Source organism: Urocampus carinirostris, chromosome 8 (assembly GCF_059441175.1).
Source record: "Urocampus carinirostris isolate Australia breed hairy pipefish chromosome 8, RoL_Ucar_1.0, whole genome shotgun sequence".
Classification (NCBI taxonomy): Eukaryota; Metazoa; Chordata; class Actinopteri; order Syngnathiformes; family Syngnathidae; genus Urocampus; species Urocampus carinirostris.
Window position 1 is genome coordinate 1027443 of NC_142356.1, and position 23195 is coordinate 1050637.

The window sequence follows — 23195 nt, forward strand, 5'->3', positions numbered from 1 at the left end:
CTCGTAATGGCATTAATATTAGCATGGTTAGAGCACAAGCTAGTGTGAGTGAGGAAGTTTGAGAGTACTGTAAGATGAAACATATTGCTAAAAAACCAAAAAGATGGAGGACATTTAAAAGGTCAAGAGAAAACATGACTGGTGATAGTATCGAAATGAAAGCTACATAGCACAAGATAAACTATGCGAATGACAGAAAGCAGGAAATGGGAAAAGTGATTTTAGAGAGAAGGATGGAGTGTTCTGGATCCTACATGGACAAGGGAGGCGGAGTCAAAAGCGTTTAGGCGAATCCGAAGGTTAGTTCGCCCGGGCGTCGCCATTTTGGAACAAGACGGCCGCTCGTGACGGGAACACATTTTTCATTTAGATCCAGCATGCTTAAAGTAAAGAGGGACGACGCATGGAATATTAGAATATTAGCCATTGTTAGCGACGACGTCGAATCAAAACATCTCATTTTCTCGTGAATGAAAACAGAACAGGAGTTGTGTCATCCTGCAAAATACAAACAGCGGTTTTGCAATTTGTGCATTCAGATATTTATTCTTAACTGTTTTTTGAACGATCGGTATACTTTTGATTTATTTACTGACGCGCTGCAAAAAAAAAGAAATTCTAACAGATTTTAGATCATTTTAGAGATTTTCTCGACACACAATAGGATCACATACACTGGAGATCCAAAACTTATAAAATAATGCCCTCTTTGCTAATCCACGGTTAAATGTCATTTCATTGAGTCAATATCTTGACACGCCAACACTTTTTTCACAACATGACGAAAGTCATTTCACAAAAACGCTGATCAAAATGAGAGACCGACAATGACTTTGGCATGAAAAAACAGTTCTGAAGCAATAGTGTTGTGGAATGTGGATAATAACTAATGATAAGTATGTAGGCATCTGGTGAAGGTCGTGGGATGACGTTGTTGCCGGGATAGCTTCACTTTAATTGAGAACACTATAAAAGCCAATGTTGAACGTCTGGAACTTGGAACATGTCCCGAATGCAATAAAGCGCATTTCCCTTTTTGTCATATCTCCTCTCTGCGTATTTTTGGGGCGATGCCCAACGACGGTCCTTCCAAAATAAGGTAAGTGTGCAGAACTCGGCCGTGAATGACTTCAGCACATCTGCTGCCAAAGGATGGCACGAGCCTGTCCTGTTTTTTGCTCCTGTTTGTCTCCCGCTACGACCTGTTTTGATCCCGACCACGTCCGCTTTCCCGTCCCGACTCACGACCTGTTTTTGATCCCGACTACGTCTACTCTCCCGTTCTAGCTTACGACTCGTTTCTGACCCCGACCGGTCCCGGCTACCGACCAGTTTTCCGCCCCTGACACCGCCACCGCTCGCTACGGAAGATCCTCTTCTGTGTTCGGATCAATCCGAGTACGAGAGCGACTTGCTTCCCGCGCCCAGCGAACACCGGATCGTGGACGCAGCTCTTCCCCTCTCTTTCAATAAAACTTGTGGTAAACGTCACGCCAGTGGGTTCTGTTTCCGATCTGCTCTTGACAGCTAGATTAGCGCCGTTAAGTGGGGAAATAGAGATCTTTTGTTGAAATGCCTTATTCATTTTGTGAAAGTGACAACAAAATGGCCTTAAACCGTTGAGCAAGGGATTTGGTATTATTTCAAAATGTCCAATTTTTCAAATGCTGTTCTCTCACTTTGATCTCCAGCGTACTTCGAAAAAGGCTAAATTAGTCAAGCCTGGATGAGACAAATATGTTTATTTGAATCACAACGTTTTTTATTTTGCTAGAAAGCCAAGAAAAAATATCAAGAAAAATGATACTTAAGAACTATCTGCAAAGGAACTGAGAATTTGTTTTTGCAGTGTACTACTTATTATTAAACAAATCGAAGGGATACCAAAAGAAAGCAGGCATAGAAAATTTGGCACCTTCACAATAAAAGTTAAACGCTTTCAACCCCAAGTGAGGTAAAAGTACTTCATTTATTTAAATACAATGCTATTGAATCTAATAATGGCTATTGTTAGCCGCAAGTTTCTATTGTAGCTTCCAAAGCTGGTCACTTTTATTTTCTATGGTTTCCTTCTTCAGCCACATAGCTGCAGACTATGGTTTGTATTAGTTTTATTTGCTAGCTCCTCCGTAATTGAAGTACTCTTTTGCAATCTTTGATTTATTCAGTTAAAGAACAAAAAAAAGATTTGAATACTTGCCAAAAATACAAGAAATATACCAATGTTTATTTTTATTTTTAAAAAAAAATCATATTTATTTGACATAGTGGAATCCTAAAGTGCCTCCGTGTTTGCCTGCCGTCTTGCTGCGGCGTTGCTTTTCCTTTGCATTCAACAACAGTGCCATCTAGTGGTCAAATACGACACGCTGGTGCTTTAAGTTGTAGAATAACATCCGGTATAAATTACTGAGCCTGTTTTCCTGGATACATCTGTGTGTAATAATCACACACTGTCACTTTAGGTTTTGCATGCTGTTGCTGAGAGTTTTTTTTTTTTTTTTTAAGAAACAAATGAGTTTGAATGGCCTAAAATCCTAAAGAAGGAGAGATTTCTGTCGCTTACCGTCTTGGTGGACTCGCATGGCGGAGGCGGTGATATCTGTGGTGACGTTGAAGTACGGCAGCCAAAGATCCTGGAGGAACAAAGCAATCACGCTCCATGATCAATAGAAATATATATACATATATATTTTTTTAATACACACACGCACACACACACAGTATGTCAAAAAAATATAGCCATCAATAACTAAACCTCTGGTAACAAAAGTGGACATATAAGGGTGTAGTGTCTTTGGGTTGTACTTAAACAAAGCACTGCATCTTCCCTCCAAAATACCATGTGATTTCTTACTCTTACTAGGTCTGATATATATTCAGGGAGCAGGTGAGTTCAACTTGTAGTACAGCTCACTGAAATTCCCAAAATGGCACACCATGGCAAGGAATCCTCTGGGGACCTTAGAAGAATGAATAGTGGCACTACATAAGGCAGCAAGATGATTTTCAACATCTTAAAGTTAAGCTGCAGTACAGTGGCCAAAATCCTCCAGCGTTTTAAAACGTTAGGCTGCAATCACAACAAAGCTTGTGTTAGATATCTAATGAAGCGGAGAGAACGTTCACAGCGTCACCTCCGAATGCTATCTAAGAAAGATAGGGGCAGGAGTGCTGTCAGCATTGCTGCGGGGATTGAAGAGGTGGAGGTCAGCCTGAAAGTACTCGGACCATACACTTCAGGAACTTTCACTTTAGGGTGTACTCTCTTTTGTTGCAAAGGGGTCTAGTTATCAAAGGCTGTGCTTTTTTTTTTTTAAATAGTTTAAATCAATTTCCACTGCGATAAAAGATTTCCCGACATCTTTTTATTGTGTCATAGCGATGTTTTTTTCTGTGTTGCTCTATTCAACATTATAATAAAATCTCTGAAGAAATGTGAGGGGTGTACTGACTTTTGTGACACACTGTGTATATATCCATCCATCCATCCATCCATTATCTGGACCACTTATCCTCAGTGAAGTAATGGGAGTGCTGGACACCCTGAACTGGTTGCCAGCCAGTCCCAGGGCCTGTGTGTGTATATTAGGTATAAGATACATAAAACAGTTTGAAATTAGTTAATGTTTTTTTCCCTTTGGGGGTGCCTTTATTGACTAAGAGTGAGGGGGAGCATGAGAAAGAAAGAGAAAGGAAAAACATGCATCGGCTTTGGTGGCATGACGAAGGCCCAAGACAAACTCTTCTCAGCGAGATGTAGAGGGACGCAGAGCAGGTGTCCGGTCACTATACAGTATGAAAGACGCTACAATGTGAATTGGCCAATCGGCGTCAAGAGATCTTAAATCAAGAGGGTCTGGCCGATCAGCGTGAGTTTTGGATTTTTTTTTAATGACAGTGGACAACTTAAGTGGGAAGTAGGGAGGGGTCTCTATATGTGAATATATATTACCTCGGCTTGCTTGTCCTGGAAAACTTTGTATATGCTCGTGTTGAAGGCAGAGCCGGAGAACATGGAGGTGATGGGGTAGGTCAGGTCCAAGACCGTTTTGAAGACCGAATTCATAGCCTGAAAAGCAAATATAAAAAGCAAACAACCAAAGTGAGGATGCTGGCAAAATGCAAGCAATTTTGTTTTTTGGGGAAAGAAAATCAACAACAACAACAACAACAAATAGATGCCGTTTTTTTCTAGTTTTGAGACACTTTTTCCGAGCAAAAAAAAAAAAATTAAATCTGTGTTTTTCTTTGTGTGCTGCAAAAATAAATTGACAGATCATTGTTTTTTTCAAGTTTTTAAACATTTTTTTCTCGAAATAAAACATTTTCTGGAAATACACTGCAAAAAAGCACTCCATAAATAACGAACAGAACGTTTGTCTCAAATGTTTTTGAAACAATTTTCTGTTCGTTTTTATTTACTGCAAAAAGTATCGGAGATTTTTTTTTTTTCTGGTTGAAATTGCTTTTTCAATTAAGAAAAAAGACATTCTGTATGTTTATTCAGTACATATATGATTTTTGACTAATTTAAATAAAGCTTGAGAAAATAATGAAGTTATATACTATTTTATACACTGTTTTATTTTACTTATACTCAAAATACTTGTCCTAAGTTTAACCTCAGGCTTGAGTGCAACTTTTTAGAAGGATGTCGTAAAACGCCTGTGCTTTGGAATGTTTTCTTTGGTTTCAGTCCGTGCAGATAACAATGACTTATCACCTCGCCTGGGGGGTGGGGGGGGGGGGGGTTAGAATGTGTGTGTCGTGCCCCATTCTGACCGGAGGGCGATGACCTATCACCCTTCTCCCAAGCTTCAAAGGACGATTGGGAAATTTGCATCGACACGAAAATGTTGGTCTTTTTAAGGTGCCATTTTTCTCCTTTCCAGCCAAACGATGCGTCAATGCGATTGTCGGATCGGGAGCGCACCTTGGCCCACTCCCGGGCCCTCTGCTTGGTCCTGACGGCGCTCCTCTCTTCGGCGTAGAGGGCCCCGATGAAGGAGCCGATGGAGGTCCCGCCCACGATGTCGATGGGGATGCCCGCCTCCTCCATGGCTTTAATCACGCCCACGTGGGAGCAGCCTCTATAGTAGACGGAAAACCGGACGGTGGTGACGTCGCCGTGGTCACTGCGCCTCTCACACATCACTCTGACTCACACGCTTTCTCTCTCTCTCTTTTACACGCTCACTCTGTCTCTCATGCTTGCTCTCACACTCTCTCACTCACTCACAAACACACATCGTTTCACTCACTCAGGTTGTCTCTCACATGCACACTATCTAATGCTCACTCATTCTTACACATGCATGCTCTCTCAAACTCTCTCGCTCATTCTCAGTAACGCACACACATATGCTCTCACTGGCACACACTCTCTCCCTCTTTCTCTTACTCACACTCTCATGCCCTCCATCTCTCACACAAACACACACTTATTTAGTCAAACATGCTCTCCCCGTTTCTCATTAACACTGTTATGCACCTTCTATCTCACACACTTTCTCACATATGCTCCTATTCATATACATGGTCTCTCACACGTTTTCTCCCTTTTCTTCCTCACCTCTCACACGCTCTCTCCCTTTCTCTCTCACACCTCGTCTCTCATATGCGCTCTCTCTCACCTCTTCTCTTGTATGCTCTCTCTCAGACCTCTCTCTAGTGCACTCACTCACTCACTCATTTGCTCTCTCCCCCTTTCTCTCACATGCTCTATTCATATACATTCTCTCTCACACGTTCTCTCCCTTTTTCTTCCTCACCTCTCACACACTCTCCCTTTCTCTCTCACCTCTTCCCTCACACGCTCTCTCTCTCACCTCTTCTCTCACATGCTCTCTCTCTCACCTCTTCTCTCACATGCTCTCTCTATCTTTCACCTCTTCTCTCAAATGCTCTCTCTCTCTCACCTCTCTCTAATGCTCTCTCTCAGACCTCTCCCTAATGCACTTACTCATTCGCTCTCTCCCTCTTTCTATCACACACACTGTTACACATGCTCCTATTCATATACATTCTCTCTCACACATGCTCCTATTCATTTACATTATCTCTCAGACATTATCTCCTTTTCCCTTCCTCACCTTTCATACGCTTTCCCCCTTTCTTTCTCACCTCTTTTCTCACATCTTCTCTCACATGCTCTCTCTCTCTCACCTCTCTCTAATGCTCTCTCTCAGACCTCTCCCTAATGCACTTACTCATTCGCTCTCTCCCTCTTTCTATCACACACACTGTTACACATGCTCCTATTCATATACATTCTCTCTCACACATGCTCCTATTCATTTACATTATCTCTCAGACATTATCTCCTTTTCCCTTCCTCACCTTTCATACGCTTTCCCCCTTTCTTTCTCACCTCTTTTCTCACATCTTCTCTCACATGCTCTCTCTCTCACCTCTTCTCTCACATGCTCTCTCTCTCACATCTTCTCTGAAATGCTTTCTCTCTCTCTCTCTCTCTCTCTCTCAACTCTCTCTAATGCTCTCTCTCACTCACTCACTCACTCACTCACTCACTCACTCACTCACTCACTCACTCACTCACTCACTCATTCACTCACTCACCGAGCTCCGCCCCCACCCAGCACCAGGGCGATGCTGTTGCCCGTCAGCTCCCGAGCCAGCCGCGAGAAATCGCTGTGTCGGTCGGCCGTTTTCTCAAAGACTTTTTCATAGACTTCTCTCTGAAAAGAAATAAAAAAGTGGCTCTTTTTAATATCGCTTGAAGATATCCTCTCCGCTGTTGCTAAACTACAACACAGCACCCTGAGGCCATCCTGTTTATCTGTTAATAAAAAACAAAAGGATATTGCCGGGAGTGTGAATTTCCCTACAAGGATGAATAAATCTATCTATTTTCTTAAACAAGTTAAAAAAAAATCCACATTTTCTGCCATTTTCTGGGGGGGGGGGCGTACCAGTTTAGTGGGTCCTCGCCTAGAGAAGACCCTGCGAGGACACTTGAGGTGAAGATGTCCCGAGCACCAGCTTCGCATGTTGAGCCACTCCACGGTCCTGGAAGGACCCGGACCGTCTTCGCGATGGAGGAGGATCAGCTGCTTCAAGGCCCGGACCGCCGTGTTCTCCAGCATCTGCTCCAGCTGGGCCACAGGAAAACCCGTTGGGATACGCGAGTATACGGACGGAGGACCGGTTGTGGGTTCCGACCTCTCCGACGGTGGGTTCCTGCTCCCCCAGGCCCACGATGAGGATGCAGTCGGCCTGCCGGATGCAGCGCTGGGTCCAGGGCGTCATGCAGTTGTCCGTCTGGTACAGGACGATGCGGTGGAGGTCCTCCTGCTGGGCCAGCCAGCCCGAGAGACGGTACTCGTGGATGCTGGAGGACACCAAAAAGGATCTCGCTAGATTGCCAAAAAATGAGGCTGAAGAACACTTGGATAGGCTGCTGAATAGTCCCTGATAAAAAAAAAATTCTTTGGCGCTAACTCCCCATTTAAACCCAGTCCTGTCTGTCCCCTTTGGTCTGTCCGTCTGTGAACCTCAGTTAACACTAGGCAAGCCTTTTTTCGAACCTGACTCCCACCTGTTCGTTTTTTGCTCCCGTCTGTCCCCCAATTTCTGCCCAGTTTTTGATCCTGACCACGTCTACTCTCCTCTCCTGCCTTACGACTTGTTTCCGATCCCGACTACTGACCCATTTTTTCCTTCCCGACACCGCCATGGCTCGCCACGGAAGTCCCACTTCAGCGTTCAGAGCGACCTGCTTTCCGTGTCCGGCAATCGTCGGATCGTGAGCGCAACGCTTTCTCTTCCTTCAATAAAACTTGCGGTAACGTTACGTGTGTGGGTCCCGTCTCCGTTCTGGTCCTGACAGTATTATTCAATTGAAACTGAGCAGTTCCGATTGCATCCCCCACATTTTCCAAATTATAAGGAGCACTTTCACTTTTTTAGTGAGTAGAGTCCTGTCACGATTACCGAGATGCTTCACCTGTGCCCCGGACTCCGATTGGCTCTCTCTCCCTATTTAATCCCACTCCTGTCTGTCCCCTGTTGTCAGTCCGTCTGCAAACTTCAGTTTACACTAGGCAAGCCTTTTACTTGACCCTGACTCCCCCCTGTTTTTTGCTCCTGTCTGTTTCCCGTCTTCGACCCGTTTTTGGAACATATCGAGTGGTCTTTAGAGTGCCCTCTTGTGGTTCACATGTTTAGTGTTTGTTACTAAAACGGGGATACTTCAGAGTGAGGAGTAACCATAGTCACCATTTATAAATGATTTAAATTGTTTTAAATGCTGAAACCGGATGTTACAATGTTAATTGATCTTCTTTGAAAAAACAATTTTAAAGGTATTTCTGATGCGACCTTTAGTCCTACAGTGAATAAATGAAAACTTAAGTCAAACATTAAAATAGAAACCGAACAAGAACATTAACTCAACAACAAAATAATGTTACATAATATGTTCATCTTCCCGATGAAATACTGCAATGCTAATAACAACAATAGCAATAATAACAGTTGTGAAATAACAGTAGCAACAATAACAACAAAGTTAACCATAATTCTAGACGCACTATTCCAAATCTCTCGTAGCCCATTTTCTTAATCTCTGTTTTCCGCCAGTAATATTTTTTTGTATCTAAATTTGAACACGTGAATAGTCTTGCAATCCGTTCCAAAATTTGACTCCGCACACAGACACCCACATACTTTTCCTGGTGGTTCTCACCTTTGGGATGAGGAATTGACGACAGCCCCTTAAGTTATAATTTCCCTCTTTCCGAATGAATCATTTATGGATGTTTTCTGGCACTATGTTTTTGTTGACCTTAAATAGCAGTTGTGCAGTGAAAAATGGGACTAAATCATCTAAATTGTAATCATTTACACTGCAGGAATAAAATAGGAGCATGATCTCGATAACCTACCCTGTGTATGGCTCTCATTGCACATTTTTGGAGGATAAAAAGGGTCTGGAGTCAACTTTCGTAAGACTTCTGCACAATATGTAAAGTATGGCAGAACTAGAGAACAATATCATAAATACAATGCATTATAGTTTAAAATGAATTTGGCTTTATTCATGATTGAAATGCTTTTAGATACTTTCGTTTGTATGTGTCTGATGTGTGTTTTCCGGCTTCATTTCTTGTCTATGATGACCCCTAAAAACGTCATTTCTGATACTATTGCAGCAGTAGCTTTAATTCGATGCGCAGAGACTATCTTTGGGGGGAGGGCGCACAGAAAAGACAGTATTTGATGAGCAATGCAGTACATGATCAATTCTTCGTCATACGGTAAAACCCCAGGATGCAACTGTATCAGTTCTGAGGTGGAGATTGCTAATTAATAGTATTGTACATCAGGAGATCAAAACCTATGCTAAATATCTGCAATAACTTTCGATGGTTATCATGTTCATTTGTTGTTTAAGTGGTACAGCGGGGAAAAGGCTGTAAAGAGGGCACGCCGTATCCTGGGGGTCTACCGTCACTTTATGGGATAGGATTGTGAAAACCTGTCCAATGCAGACGCTCCGAGTCGCTCTCTGATGATGTCACTGGTCAACAGCAACGTCGGCCCTTGATAGAGTAGAAACAAAACAAGGTAGAAATATTCAAAGTGGAATCCAGTAATATAGGATTCAAATAGGCATGCATTACAATGTAGAGTACATTGTTTGCGTAAAGATAGATAGATAGATAGATAGATACTTTATTCATCCCCTTTGGGAAATTCCCATTTCCAGCAGCATCCCTGAGCTGAGAACAGTACAATAATAAAGCCAAAAGAATACAATATACAAATACCCAGTGTGACGTGCAAATGCCCACTGTAGCGTGTTATATAGAGTAACTAAATAGTGCTACACAGAAAGTATTAAAGTATTAAACACAATTTTTATTGTTTTATTTACATGATTATTTATCTAGCCATCTATCTACCTATTTATCTATCTAGACATCTACCTATCTATGTATATAGACACCCATCTATCCATCTATCTAGACACCCATCTATCCATCGAGACCTCTATCTATCTAGACATCCATCCATCTAGACTACTATCTATCTATCCATCTAGACCTCTATCTATCTTTACCTTTATCCATCTATCTATCTAGACCTTTATCTATATAAACATCCATCCATCTAGACACTATCTAGATATCTATCTAGACATCCATCTAGACACTATCTATCTAGACATCTATCTATCTATCTAGACGTCTATCTATTCATCTATCTAGACCTCTATCCATCTTTCTAGACATCTATCTAGACATCTATCCATCTAGACACTATCTAACTATCTATCTAGACATCTATCAATCTATCTAGACGTCTATCTATTCATTTATCTAGACCTCTATCCATCTATCCAGACATCTATCTAGGCATCAATCTAGACATCAATCTATTTAGACATCAATCTATCTAGACATCTATCTATCTAGACATCTATCTATCTATCTGTCTTTACATTTATTTAGACATGTATCTAGACATCTAGATATCTATCTAGACATCTATCTCTATCTAGACATCTAGACATCGATCCATCTATCTTTCTAGACATCTATCTATCTATCTCATAATATACGCATGACATTTCTAAAAAAATCGGGCGGAGAAAAAAAAAAGTCATTTACCGATGGCGCTGAGGGCGTGGCTAAGCTCCAGGTTGAAGGCGTTGACGGGCACCTCGTCGCAGACGGGCAAAACGGCCACGGTGGAAAGGTTGCTGGCCGGGTTGGTCACGTCGGCCCCCGCGCCCACGCCGGGCAGACTCAGGGCCGAGCCTGCGAAAGGGCAAAGAGGGGGAAATGAGGTCCGGTCGAGCGCTAGGTGGCGCCGTGATCCGCACCCGAGAAGGGACCTCGGCCCTGCTGGAGGTTCCCCAGGATTTTTTGGCCCAGTAAGTGGATCAACCTCGTCACCACCTGGCGGGGGGAGAAAAATATATCGGATTCAGAACGGATGATGTCAAGTGGGCTTAAACGAGTTCCACAAAAAGGGTGTATCTCTAAACCAGATGGTATCACCTTTCTGTTTCAAATATTGGTATTTCTTTCTTTCTCTTTCTTTGTTCTGCTTAAATAAATGCAGTTTGGTGGGGGAAGGGCCCCCCAGAGTTAGGAGCGCGTCCAAGGAGATGGACCTAAGTTTCCTCCTCTCCAACTGGCAGTTGTAAAAAAGTCAAAATGCCTGGTGTATCTTTTTAGCCATCAGCCAACTTTAAAATGGCTCTCCCACAACATGTAAAAGAGGTCGATTTCAATCCCGCATTTCTACGCAATAAATGCAACATCATCGCGTACACGAAAAATGGTGATTCAAAGACGAAATATCACTTAAATGAATGATCAAATATCGTAGAAAATACTGAACAAAATAAAGAATAAATGCAGAATTGTATCTGTTTAAGGCAGTGATTGTCACGACCACAACAGAAGTAGGACCCAGATGCGTAACGTTAATTACAAGTTTATTGAGATATAGAGGAAAGGCAGCGCCCGCGATCTGGTGCTGGCTGGACGCGGGAAGCGAGCCGCTCACAGAATCGGAAAGTGTTCCGAATGCGGAAGTGGATCTTCCGGAAAGGGAGATCATAGTGTAGAAGACGGAAAAAACGAGTCGTTAGCTGGGATGGGAGATCAAAACGTGGTCGGGGTCAAAAAAGAAGTCGATAGCCGGGACAGGAAATCAAAACATGGTCAAGGTAAAAAAAACGAGTCATTAGCCAGGACGGGAGTTTAAAACGTGGTCGGGTCAAAAAACAGGTCGTTAGCCAGGACGGGAGTTTAGAACATGGTCAGGGGTAAAAAAAAAATGGGTTGTTAGCCAGGACGAGAGATAAAAACGTGGTCGGGGTGGAAAACAGGTGAAAAACGGGACAAACGGGAGTCAGAGTCAAAATTGCTTGCCTTGCGAAAACAGTTCTCTGACAGACTGACAACAGGCGAGTGAAAGGACTGAGCTTAAGTAGGACACTAGTGTGCCGTGAGAAATGATCCAATGTCCCTTTTTAAAATCAAAAAATTGTAATTTTTGAATGAAAGAGTCTGCTCTCATAATTAACCAGCTCAGTAGCCTAGATGGTAAGGCGCCCGCTTTGAGACTGGGAGGTCGGTGGTTCGCGCCCCGGCCGAGTCATTCCTAAGACTTAAAAAGTGGTCGGCGGCGCCCTCTGTTGGCTGCGGCTGCATCGGCTCGCTACAACGGGTCAGGTGCAATCGACATTTCGTTCTGTGTACATTGTTACACAGAATGACAATACAAGGAAATTATTATTATTATTATTATTATTATTATTAAAGGTGTGTGGTTTGAGGTGTCTGGGCTGGGTCATTGCGATTTTCTAGTGAAATGCTTTTTGTGGTCGACTCAGTCCATTTAACCCTACTTTCAATCATTTATCATCGCAGTCTCCTTGTTTATCATTTAAGAGTACGACTGTTATTTGTAAAATAGGAACACGTCAATAAACGTTTATATAGTATGTTGAATTTTTAAACAAACGCTTGATGTCATGCCACTAGAAGATTTCTTTGCTTTAATCCCCTCTTTATTTTTAATAATAGTGCCAATTGGTTTTGGCCATAGGGTAGTGATCCTCGTGTCTTCTTCATATCTCTTGCTTTGACATATTTTACATTTACACTCTGCCCTCGCCATCTCCTTAACATTTGCATCCACCTGATACACCACTCAACCAACTCAAACCATGTTGCAACAAAGGTAAATAAAATAGCATTTTTCCTTTACATGAATATTGATTTATGATGTTTAATCATCCACGCATATTACACATGAGTCATAATTACTATATTCTATTTAGGTATTTTAATGTTTTCGCGCCTTGCATGGCTGACTACCTATTGGTGTGAGTGTTTGTGTGTGAAAGGGTAAGTGTGAAGCACATTGTAAAGCGCTTTGGGAGGTCTTCAGTCACTTGAAAAGCGCTTTAGAAATGCAGACCATTTACCATTTGAGCTTGGAAAATTCTTTTTCTTTTTTTTTTTTTCTTTTTTTAACTTTCGACTGCGTGGATTTGGCCTATGGGGGTTTCTTTTTGGAACCTAAGCGCTGCGATCAACGAGGGATTACTGTAAATCCAAATGGATTTTGGGTGTTTTACCTGAGGATATCTTCTCTTGATGTTGTTCAGCGTTCCTTCGGGGAGCTTGACCAGTTCGGTATCTCTTACGGCGTGAACGGTGGTGGCTCGGGGCTGCCTGGTCAAAGCCTCCACCTGTCGCCAGAGAAGAAAACTCACATTTTAGGCGAGTAGGAATGGGGACCAGAAGCCCCTGCAGATAGTATAAATCCGGGAAGTAGCGGCACACCTTTACCACTGGAACAAAATAACTATAGATCTACAAATAACACAATTGCAATGAGATGATGTCTAGATAGATATCTAGATAGATGTCTAGATAGATAGATTAGATACTTTATTCATCCCCGTAGCGAAATTCACTTTCAGCAGTATCCTTGTGTTAAAAAATAAAAGATAGAGAATACTTTAAATAGTGTTAGGAAGAATACACAATGTAGTAAAAATAGGGTAACAAGACTGTGACAGCATTCTGTCGCTGAAGCTGCTCTTCTGTCTTGAGATGATGCTGTGTAGTGGATGTAATAAATTGTCCATGATTGACCACGGCAATTAAAAGGTTTTCAGGTCATTAGACAAAAGTCAAACAAACTTGGAGGGCTTCTCTTCTTGGTGTGAGAAAGCAATTTAGAGAGCGGCTGCCTAGCTGCGCGCTAGGTCGGACCGGCAACCAAGCTATGCTCTTCCATTCGATGCCACTTCGGTCGATTTCCCGACAGACGGGTCGTTGGCATTTCTTTCCGCTCTTCTGACTTTCCTCAGAGTCCGATTTCATCGCTGAATTGCTTTTCAGAGTAACGAGCTGCTAAAAGCTAGCGTAAGGAAGCATTTGCACGCTTTTTGCCAGAGGCATTCACCAGCCTATCACAGTCACGCACACCGACAGTCACACCCACCCGACACAGAGCACCCTCCCCCATACCTGTCAACTGTCCTTTTTTGCCGTACAAAGTACATTTATTGTGCATTTTAAGACATGTACGACGTAAAAGAAAATCTGTACGGAAAAAGGCAAATTTGTCAATGATGGGGACCATCCGGTATACAGCGACTATCACCAAACGCCAAACTAATCAAGTCAAACGAGTTTGCCGCGGTAGCCTCTATCTCTGTATCGTTTTTTTTTTATTGCAAAGCAAGCCAGCGCTTTGATGCTACTGTGCGCGTGCGTCTGCCCCTTGGGGATTTCCCATCATGCATCATTCCGTGGTAGTTGTGTAGTGAAAGGAACTCCATCTCTTTTTAGAGAACTGGCTTTTTCAGCTCAACTCATTCAAGAGAGCCGGCTCTCAAACGGCTCACTTGCTTTGATGCATTATATTACGATGTTGTATAAAGAAGTTAAGAAAATTAAAAAAAAAGACAGGTTCGCGCTTATCCCTTGAATCAGTATATTACCAACAATCATTGAATGCAGAAAATAATCAAATTTATTATTCTACTAAATTCTATTTGCATGTATTTTTTCCTTCTACAGTGAACGTCCAAGCTACTTCATTTTATTATAAACTTCATTCATGTCGAGCAACAAAATGTTCATTAACAATATGTATATATATAATATATATAACGAGACACATGTACAATATGGGGGGCAGCACGGCAGCGCAGTTCTAAGGTCTTGGGAACCTCCTGTGTGGGTTCGAATCCAGCTACCGGACTTACTGTGCGGAGTTTGTATGTTCTCCCCGTGCTTGCGTGGGTTTCCTCCCAAATTCCAAAGACATGTATTTCAGGTAGATTGTCCGGTCCAAATTGTCCCTAGGTGTGAATGAGCGAGCGAGTTGTTTGTCCCCGTGTGCCCTGCGATTGGCTGGCAACCGGTTCAGGGTGTCCCCTGCCCACTGCCCGATGATTGCTGGGATGGGTTCCAGCACCCCTCGCGACCCTACTGAGGATAAGCGGTGCGGCTAATGAGATGAGATGTACAATATGACATGTTAAACGACATAAATAAACACGTTTGAAAGAAAAATATGGTGTAAGATGATTTTGTATTTTGTAAGAGAAAATACGACAGTTTGTAAGGGCATAGAGCCCTGGAGCGCGACAGGTATGCTCCATACTCTGTCCCTGCGTTTTCTGCTGTCTAACAGAACACAATGCACTATACGTTGATATCAACGACAATAAAGACAAAATCGATTCAATTCGAAATCAGTGAAGGAGGGAACCATTGAGGGGTCTCTGCATCAGTAGAAAAACAGTTAGCGGGCATCCCCACTTTAAAAATCTCTGGATTCTCACCACTCCAATAAGGTCTCCTCTTCCGTATTCCCCCACCAGCTCCTTTTTCCCGTTGGCCTTGCGAATGACGGAACGCAGACGTCCGTTGAGAACGATATAGGTACAGTCCGACTTATCGTCTTGTCTGCGCGCACACGAAAGACACGGATATCATCTCGAGCGGGGAAAAAGGCGGGGCGGTTGCGTCTACCTGTAGAGCGCTCTCCCGGCTTCCACGGCCATCCAGTCGATGGCGAAGTCCATCTGTCGGACGAAAGGAGACATCCGGATGGCCACGGTGTGTGCCGCGCTCAGCACCACGCTGGGCTGCTCCCTCATAATCCTGTTTGCAAACCAAACAGTGCTTAGCCGGGACAAGGGGCGCATTGAAGCCTCCCTACCACCGGGGGTGCTGTGGCGCATCCCTACAATTCAGCACATTTCGTGTCCGAGTCGGTTTATTTCTAATTATCGGAGTCTTTTTTCCCATGAATAATCACGCGTTGTAATCCTTGTAGCATTTGTTCAATATTTTTTAAGCTATTTTAGAAAACAATTCGGAAAGGACATACAAAAAGGCAAAGCAACAAAGAAATACACCCAAGCCGCAAATTTGTATATTTTATCATAAATGTATTTTCTTTTATTTTGTTTTATTATATTTCATATTATATTCAGTTTAATTGATCATTAAATAAAGCTGAGTAAAACGAACACAATTGGGTCCCGTCTCCGTTCCTGGTTTGTGACAAATACATACTCACTCGTAGAAGTCGGACTTGGAAATTTTGAGGTATGTGCAGTCCCGGTTGGCCTTGATGGTGAAGATGAGCGGCTCTCCGGTCAGCACGGCCAATTGGCCCACCATCTCGCCCGGGTGGGTCACGAAAAGGCAGACGGCTTCTTGCTTGTTGATCATTCGCTGGTAGACGTGGAGGCAGCCCGACAGCACAAAATGGAGGCTGACGTCCTAGGTGAGGAAAGTCCGTGAGCGGCCTTGTCCTCGGGAGAAGGAATCGCCGGGGTTACCTGGTCTCCCTGCTTGGCCAGGACCGCTCCTGCTTTGGCGTGATGTAAAGTCACTTTGCCGTTGAGCAGAGAAGGATCCTAAAGGATTCAAAGGATTGTCTTCATGTCATACGAACGAGGCTCAAAATTGCAATGACAGAAAAAAGGAAGCCACCGGGCCTTGTTCAATCCAGAACAACAAACACAACGCTGTTTTACGCATGTTTTACTCTCTCTGTCATGATTACTGATTCAGGGCGTCTGCGGCTGCCCCGTTGACGCAACAGCCCTGGTCGCTGATTGGCTCCCTGACTCTTTTGAAACCCCCGTCTTAAAAAAGGAAGCTGTCACACCGTCTGCGAACCTATGCCCTCTGCTAGGCAAGCTTTGTACTCTTCGACATTATCCTGCCTGATACCTGTTGCCCACCTCTTTTCTGGACCGGTTACTACCCTTGCTCCTCCGTCCCGGATATCGACCCGTTTTCCCGCTGCCTACTATTACCCTTCCGCGTTCCTGCCATCAGCTACCCGTGTCCGACGATCATCGGATGGTGGAAGCAAGCGCTATCGATAAAACTGATTAAAACGAACGCTATTGGGTCCTGTCTCCGTTTCTGGCTTGTGACACTCTCCCGGCGTTTTATTGGAAAAGTTTGAAGCACGTTAACAAAATGATAACGCTTCATACGGTCCACCCTTAACAAGGAATTTCCCTAGCAGTATTTTTTCACAAGCAAACACCAGGAAGAGGTCAAAAGAATGAAGCTCCTGACAAACACGAGTAACTATACGATATGTATACACTAATATAGTAAACATTTTTAATACCAGTAAATAAGTACATTTATGATGTGTTTTCCGACATCAGGATCTGGTGATACCAGGAAAAGGCCCTAAAGAGAAAGGCCCACACTTAGACCAAGCACACCTTGTGACACCATGATGAGAACAAAAATAATGAGGCCCATAGTAATGTTGTTAAAAAAGTAACTATTTTACAGGATGTGTATCACGCACGTCTTGTGACATAAGGAAGAGGCTAACATGAACAAACTGATAGCGAGACCTTGCCTATCTTGTGACACGACAAGGAAACCAAACAGAATGAAACCATTTTCAACAGTCAGTTAATACTGTTGTGGTTTATTGGAGTCGAGCTTGACATAAGGAGAACACATTAGCTTAAAATGGGAAATTCCAGGCTTGTTGCTCCTGGGTTTAAATGTCAGCGAATGTTGTTATCAATCGCCTTGGGCTGCCAAGTAATAACATTCTGCTTGGCGTGGGACATGCGGTCCAGTCAGGAATTTGGATGTGTCAGGCCGGCTCCAACGAGTTTCTTGGAAATTGTGTAACTTTGGAAAATCGAAAGAGGACCAAAACGTTCGGAAAAAACATTGTCAATTCCCGAAAAGCATGCACTTTGAGGGAAAAAAAAGTGCGTCATCGCGAGGGGACGTGCTAAGTAACAAGAGATGTTGTCGGAGGACATAAAAAGCTGATTGTCTTTTAGACGAATGAGAACTTGGTTTTGGACACTGACGAAGATAAATAAACCGCTCTCCCGCCAAGACTTCTGTGTACTTTTGTGCATATTTTGGGGCATATTGGAGAGAGAAAAGAAGGTCAGAGTCTCTCCTGGGCCCATTTCTCTTTGCCTTGCCCCTCCTCCTTGCATATGTTTTATTGCAGCTCCAACAGGGTGGAGACAAAAAAAAACTAAAAAGATTAGAAATACACACTTTTGAGTAAATACGTTTTAAGCCTACTTTACAGACACCAGAGCGAGCCCCAAAAGAATAAGGCTCATATTAAAACTTTGCAAGAAGAGTAAATGTATGATCGTTACAAATTGATAACTCTATAAAATAAAAGAAATGAAAAAAGGATGAATAAAGGACGATGATCTTTACCTCAATCCTCATGAGCTTGAGAATTTCTTTCTGGGCTTCCTCAAACAGGGCCGAACTGGAACGGCAGCTCGCGCCTGAGAAAATAGGATCCGCTCCCGTTTCCTCTTCGGGGTAAAGATAAATCCCGGACGGGACCTCGTCCACCGTCACCTTCCTCTCCCGTTGATCCTGGGAAACACACCGACAAACGCTCGCCATCCATCATAAAAATCCAATCGGGGATCGAACTGGCGTTCCGCTTACCCGAGTAAAGCTCGGTGGAGTGTTGCCGTCCTCTACGGAGGCGGAGATGCGTCCTCTTTCGTACGCCATGTCAAAGTCCGATCGGGGACCTTTCTGCAAAGCTGCCCAAACACAAAACACTTGTTACGGGAGAGGAAATAACCAAACGTTTTGCTAAGGTCCTAAAAAGACAAAGTGGATGACCCAAGAATTGAGGATTATTTTTGACACCAGAAACATCATTGTTGGTTGTAATAGACCAGAGGTCTGCGACCTGAAATGTTAAACAGGCCACAACAGACCCCCCCCAAGAAAACATTGACCTTTCCTCCCTAAAGGGTTTTATACGTTTGACTATAAAAGGATTCTATACGATTCACCAAGTAAGACCGAGGAACTGGCTGTGCTGGTGAAAAACATCAAAGCGTACAGGGAGTGCCGTTTGCTAGGTTTTATGGAAACGTGGCTCACGTATAGCATCCCGGACGCTAACGTGGAGCTACCCGGAGCACGATAGCCTGCAGGAAGCGGAGAGGAGGCGGACTCGCTATCTAAGTGAACACGAGATGGTGTAACCCTGGGCACAAAGATTTCCATTTGCAGCAGGGACGTCAAACTTTTGGCCTAGCGTGCGACGTCATCCACTCCGCTGTAGCTAAACTACAACACAGCAGCCCGAGGCCATCCTGTTCATCTTTGGGGACTTCAATCACACGACTCTGGATACAACACCGCCTGCTTTCTTTATTATTTCGTTTTTCAACACAAGGATACTGCTGGAAGTGTGAATTTCCCTACAGGAATGAATAAACTATCTGTCTATCTATCTAATACATGTGTATAACATAATGCCATTAAGTTACGCATCCATTCGTTTTTTTCCCAAAATTGTGCAACCCTCGTCTGCCGCTCTTTATGTCTCCACTTTAGATTTAGACTCTGCTATGCAGAAAGCGTAGATGCTGAATACAAACAAAACATTCTGCCCCCTAGAGTAGTGGAGGCGCAATTTCAATTTATTCTAGAAAAGTCAAGTCATGTTTATTTGTTTGGCCCTTAATCACAAAGAGTCTCAAAGGGCTGCACAGGTTATTGCACAGACTATTATTTCAGACTATTATGACACCATCCCCTGATCTGAGACCAACATAAGGGCAAGGAAAACCCCAAAAACCTCAACATGAGGAAAATGAAGAAACCTTGAGAAGGGACCGCACATGTGGTCATCCCCCTTTCAGGATGACCAGTCCCAAGAGAGAGAGAAAAATAGTAAGACAGTGGGAAAAAAAAGAGAAGGAAATAAATCAAAAGAGAAATAGAAAGAGAGAAGGAGATAAAATGGGGAATGGGGAAAGAGAGAAAAGAAACACAGGGAAAAAAAAAAAAAGTTCAACCGATTTGAAAACCACAGACGTCACCCGATGTTTTCGACTCCATCGATGACATTTTATCTTAAAAAGTCAACTTGAAATCGAGAATAAGAGCTCACCAGCGATATCCACCGGCATGGAGATGGTCCTACTAAGTGTCGCTCCGCTCTTCGCTTGATCTCCTGGGACATAAAACGAAAAGTGAAGAGGAGAGTAAAAAAAAAAAAAAGAGTTCCTTTTCCCGTCCGATATTCACCGGCCAGATCTCCTCGGACGGCGGCCTGTCGCTGTTCTTCGGGCACGGTCAGGCTCCCGAAGCGTTTGCCGTGGCGAAGGGGGCTGGTCCTGGTGGGGTGAGGGGACGGCGACGGCGGCTGACGCGAGGGGTGCAATTCCTAGAAGAAAATTCCGGAACCCGGTGAGCTTCCTTTCCCCCGAGAGGAAATTTTGGGGTGGAACTTACGTGGCTGAAAAGCTCGTTGGTGAGGCCCAAGTAGTTGTGAAGGGCCAAGACGGTGACTCTCTGGAGACGGACCATGATGATCTGAAACCACGTGGGATCGTTTTTAGCTCCATTGGTTTCAGGATAGCCGACTCGAATGCAACATCTCTTTTTTTTTTGTACAAACGGATATAAATGAGTACAAAATCATTTTGATTTATTTAAGTTTCATTCGTGTATAAAGATGCATTTATTTCAGTTATTTTATTGGTGCGTTTATATCGATTTACATTTTGTATTATTGCAATTTTATTCATTTATTCTTCCATGAATTTATATAAGTGAGAATTATTTAATTTATTCATATTTTTTTTAAAGTGATTAGTACTTTTTATTTTGGTCTCTTATGTAATCATTGTTTTATATATGTATTTCTTAGTTATTTATTTGTGTATTTAGTTGTATTGATTTTTTTAATCAATTTGTAATATTTAATTGAGGCATTTATTTCTATTTATTATAATCCTTTTTTTATGAACATCGATATTTATATCATTTGTAATTTATATTTATTTTCCTTCTTACATACATTTGTGCTTTTTATTTATAAATTTATTAACGTAATTTTTTTTCTTATTTCTTAGGTTTTTTGTAATTCATTTTTTATTCTTATTTTTGAATGAATGTCATGTTTTTATTTTATTATTTCATTTGTGGATTTAGTTTGATTGTTTTTTTAATCAATTTGTACTATTTAATTGAGGCATTTATTTTTATTTATTACAATACTTTTTTAACGAATATCGATATTTATTTTGATTCGTAATTTATATTTATTTTCCTTCTTACATACATTTGTACTTTTTCATTTATGAATTCATTTACGTATTTATTTTTGATTCTTATTCATTTTGTAATTCATTTTTAATTCTTATTTTTTAATGAATATCATTTTTTTTATCATTTCATTTGAGGATTCATTTGGATTTTTCAGTATTTGGTCTGGTTTGTAAATGATTTGGTTTTTTTATTTTGCAATTTTTAATTATTTCATGTATGCATTTTTTGTTCTTATTTTTTAATTGGTTTGTATTCTTTTTCATTATTATTATTGTAGATTTTTCGGGGAGTACTCATTTTTATTCTAATATTTTTAAATTTGTATGTTTATATGTTGAATCATTTATGAATTGTTTGTTGTTACTTGTAAGAATTTTTGACGAGTATTTTCTAATATATTATTTATTCATTAAAAACACCCAAACGCTGCAGAATTCCTATTACGGCAGTAGCTCAGGAGGTAGAGCGCTCGTCTTGGGATCAAGGGATCCCAGTTTGAATCCCGGCTCGTCCGTGTTACATGTGGAAGTGTCCTTGGGTAAGACACTGAACCCCTAATACCCCCAATAAGCAGGTTAGCGCCTCACATGGCTGCAAGGCCGCTATTGGGAAATGTGGAGCACATTGTAAAGCGCTTTGGGAAGTCATTGACTTGAAAAGCGCTAGAGAAATGCAGATCATTTCATTTCATTTCATTACGATCCTCCATTTTTTTTCCCCAAGAATGAGTGCCAAAGGCGGGGTTCACCTGCACCACGCGCACCAAACTCTCGGGGTACTTCTGGAAAATGTTGAGGAAGGCCTCCACCGGCAAGCGGAGGACGGTGGAGACCTCGGCCGCCCGAGCCGAAACCGTCCGGAAAGGCTTCTGGTGGCCCTGCGGGGAAGAAATCCGGCATGGCGGGGAAAGAAAAAAAAATGGAAGGGGGCGCTCGGGTACCGTGATGACATCCAGGATGCTGAGGAGGCTGTGGACGCTGTCGCCGGGGAAAACCTCCTTCACCACGCTTTCTTTGCCGTCCTAAAAAGAAAGAGGAGGTAAAAAATGGCTGACAACGGCCTTTTAAAGACATCAACAATCGCAAAATCGAAGTAGCATTTAAGAGAGACATTTTCGCTTGAACGTGCTTCAAGTTTAGTACTTATAATAAAAAGGTGGAGAAAAGGGGAAAAATCAGTAAAAAAAAGGGGGGGAAACAGGAAAACATGAGTGGAAGTAAAAAAAGAGTAAATGAAGGAATAAAAAAGTTAAAAATTAAAAACCTGGGGGAAAAACAGATTCAATGGTATAAAAGGGGCAACGAGGATCTAAGAAGAAAAAAGTATTCAAAAATGAAAGGGGAAAAAGAAGTAAAAAAAAGGGAGAGAAACAGGAAAACATGAGTAGAAGGGAAAAAGAGTAAATGAAGGAATAAAAAAAATTACCAAATTAGAAAACTGGAAAAAAAACAATGGTATAAAAAGAGCAAGAAGGAAATAAGAAGAAAAAAGTATTCCAAAATGAAAGGGGAAAAGGAGTAAAAAGAGATAAAGGGGCTATAAAGTGGGGAAAAAATTGAATGGAAAAGGGAGAAAAAACAGGAAAATCAAGAAATCCAAAGAGTAATAGAAAGGGCAAAATGGGAAAACAAGATTGAAGGGGATGGAGAAAAAAAAGAAAAATAATGGAAGATGAAAAATGAAAAGAAATAGAAAATGGTAAAAGGTGCATAAGGGGAAGAAAAGAAGAAAAATGGGAGGGAAAGGGAAAAGAAGAATGAAACAAAAGAATGAATAAGTAAAAAAGGAAGGAAAAGGGAGAAATAACAGGGAAAAAGTAAAAGGGTTAAAAGGGGGGAAAGAGAGTAATAAAAGAAAACAAAAGAGACAAACAAGAAATAACGTACTAAGAGAAAAAAAAAAGGGAAAATAAAAACAGACCAAATCACCGATATGAATTAGATGTAATACTCATATTAGTGATTTAGTAAATGTGCTACAACAGGATGCCGGTTTTTCTTCGATGGTTTCCAGGAGGTTATTTCATACCATTTACTCCCTTTAATAATATTGGTGAGTCCCCGATGA

The 23195-nt window shown here is 42.1% G+C and overlaps 1 protein-coding gene across 1 annotated transcript in view; it reads right to left on the minus strand.

The window, feature by feature from the left end:
• Window positions 1-23195, minus strand: part of pnpla6 (patatin-like phospholipase domain containing 6) — a 62970-nt gene that overhangs the window by 26126 nt on the left and 13649 nt on the right. The window contains exons 9-29 of the mRNA XM_088342899.1: window positions 22069-22149; window positions 21877-22005; window positions 20310-20390; window positions 20103-20241; window positions 19966-20028; window positions 18498-18598; window positions 18255-18422; window positions 16361-16438; window positions 16096-16301; window positions 15543-15674; window positions 15353-15476; window positions 13127-13240; window positions 10853-10928; window positions 10638-10787; window positions 9503-9566; window positions 7186-7354; window positions 6936-7118; window positions 6583-6701; window positions 4937-5093; window positions 3956-4072; window positions 2567-2636 (exon numbers count right to left, since the gene is read on the minus strand). Coding sequence (XP_088199025.1) covers window positions 2567-2636; window positions 3956-4072; window positions 4937-5093; window positions 6583-6701; window positions 6936-7118; window positions 7186-7354; window positions 9503-9566; window positions 10638-10787; window positions 10853-10928; window positions 13127-13240; window positions 15353-15476; window positions 15543-15674; window positions 16096-16301; window positions 16361-16438; window positions 18255-18422; window positions 18498-18598; window positions 19966-20028; window positions 20103-20241; window positions 20310-20390; window positions 21877-22005; window positions 22069-22149 — 2521 coding nt within the window. The remainder of the gene's footprint in view (window positions 1-2566; window positions 2637-3955; window positions 4073-4936; window positions 5094-6582; window positions 6702-6935; window positions 7119-7185; window positions 7355-9502; window positions 9567-10637; window positions 10788-10852; window positions 10929-13126; window positions 13241-15352; window positions 15477-15542; window positions 15675-16095; window positions 16302-16360; window positions 16439-18254; window positions 18423-18497; window positions 18599-19965; window positions 20029-20102; window positions 20242-20309; window positions 20391-21876; window positions 22006-22068; window positions 22150-23195) is intronic.